This window comes from Penaeus monodon, chromosome 32 (genome assembly GCF_015228065.2).
Source record: "Penaeus monodon isolate SGIC_2016 chromosome 32, NSTDA_Pmon_1, whole genome shotgun sequence".
NCBI lineage: Eukaryota > Metazoa > Arthropoda > Malacostraca > Decapoda > Penaeidae > Penaeus > Penaeus monodon.
The window spans coordinates 23,845,809-23,846,794 of record NC_051417.1 but is presented as its reverse complement, the minus strand read 5'-3'; the positions used below and the strand labels follow the sequence as shown (position 1 = coordinate 23,846,794).

The window sequence follows — 986 nt, the reverse complement described above, 5'->3', positions numbered from 1 at the left end:
ACGTGTACGTGCGTACGTGCATGTGACAAGGTATTGTGTAAATGAATATCAATGAAATACCCATGTTCATAACATCTGACAAGATGTGAGCATAATAGTCCCAAGTGTAGATTGGGAAAAAAAAGAATGAACAAATGTAGCATTTCATATCATGCAATTTAGATTTGCTGTTAATATAAATTGAACTATGTTTGAAGTTATAAGTTTGAGCTTGCCATGCAGTAAAAAAGAAAAAGAAGTGTTGTGCTAATATGTTTAGACACAGTTATAAAAATATTTATGCCAAGATTCGTGGCTTATACTGATATTACTAACATCTCAATAAAGTAGTTACTAAATAATCACATCTTTCAATATTTTAAATATCTTAAGTAAGATAGGCATACCCTACAGGTGGAACCGGGCACTGATGAACAGGCTGGCTGGCGAGACAACCTTGGACCTGAGTTTGGCTTGAATAAGGGTCCCAAGAGCCACCAATGTCCCTACTGCCCCTACAACACCAACTTTACAACCCACCTTCAAAACCATGTGCGGACACACACTGGAGAGAAGCCTTACCAGTGCCAGTACTGTTCTCTACGTTTTGCCCAGAAAGGAAGCCTTCGATCTCATATTCTAACTCATACTGGTGAAAAACCCCATGCTTGCACACACTGTGGCTATAGATGTTCAAGAAAAAACACTCTGAATGCCCATATAAGAGCTCATCATTTGTAATGCTTGAGAGAAAGAGAAGTATAAAAAATATGGTCACAGTCAGAGCTTAGTTAACCTTCTCTTGTAATTGTTTCTTTCATTTCTAAAATCAGGCATGATAGAAGTAGTGTTCACATGTAACATAAACCATAAAGATGTCACCTGTACAGAATTCAGATAATAAAACTTGTGTAATATAACCACTGTATTATCAAATAAATTATTAAAATATTTAATTTTTTTTTTTTATATATAATTTTATCCTTCAGAATTCATTTTATTTAAAA

General features: G+C 34.6%; 1 protein-coding gene across 4 annotated transcripts in view; it reads left to right on the top strand.

The window, feature by feature from the left end:
- LOC119593731 (myoneurin-like) overlaps window positions 1-986 on the top strand; it is a 102,537-nt gene that overhangs the window by 99,064 nt on the left and 2,487 nt on the right. For 2 of the 4 annotated variants that reach the window (XM_037942729.1, XM_037942719.1), the window contains one exon: window positions 394-932. The exons of 1 other annotated variant lie outside the window; for it this stretch is intronic. In XM_037942729.1, coding sequence (XP_037798657.1) covers window positions 394-720 — 327 coding nt within the window. In that variant the 3' untranslated portion in view covers window positions 721-932. Of the gene's footprint in view, window positions 1-393; window positions 933-986 lie in introns of those variants that run through there. One more of the 4 variants, XM_037942718.1, reaches the window with a different exon arrangement.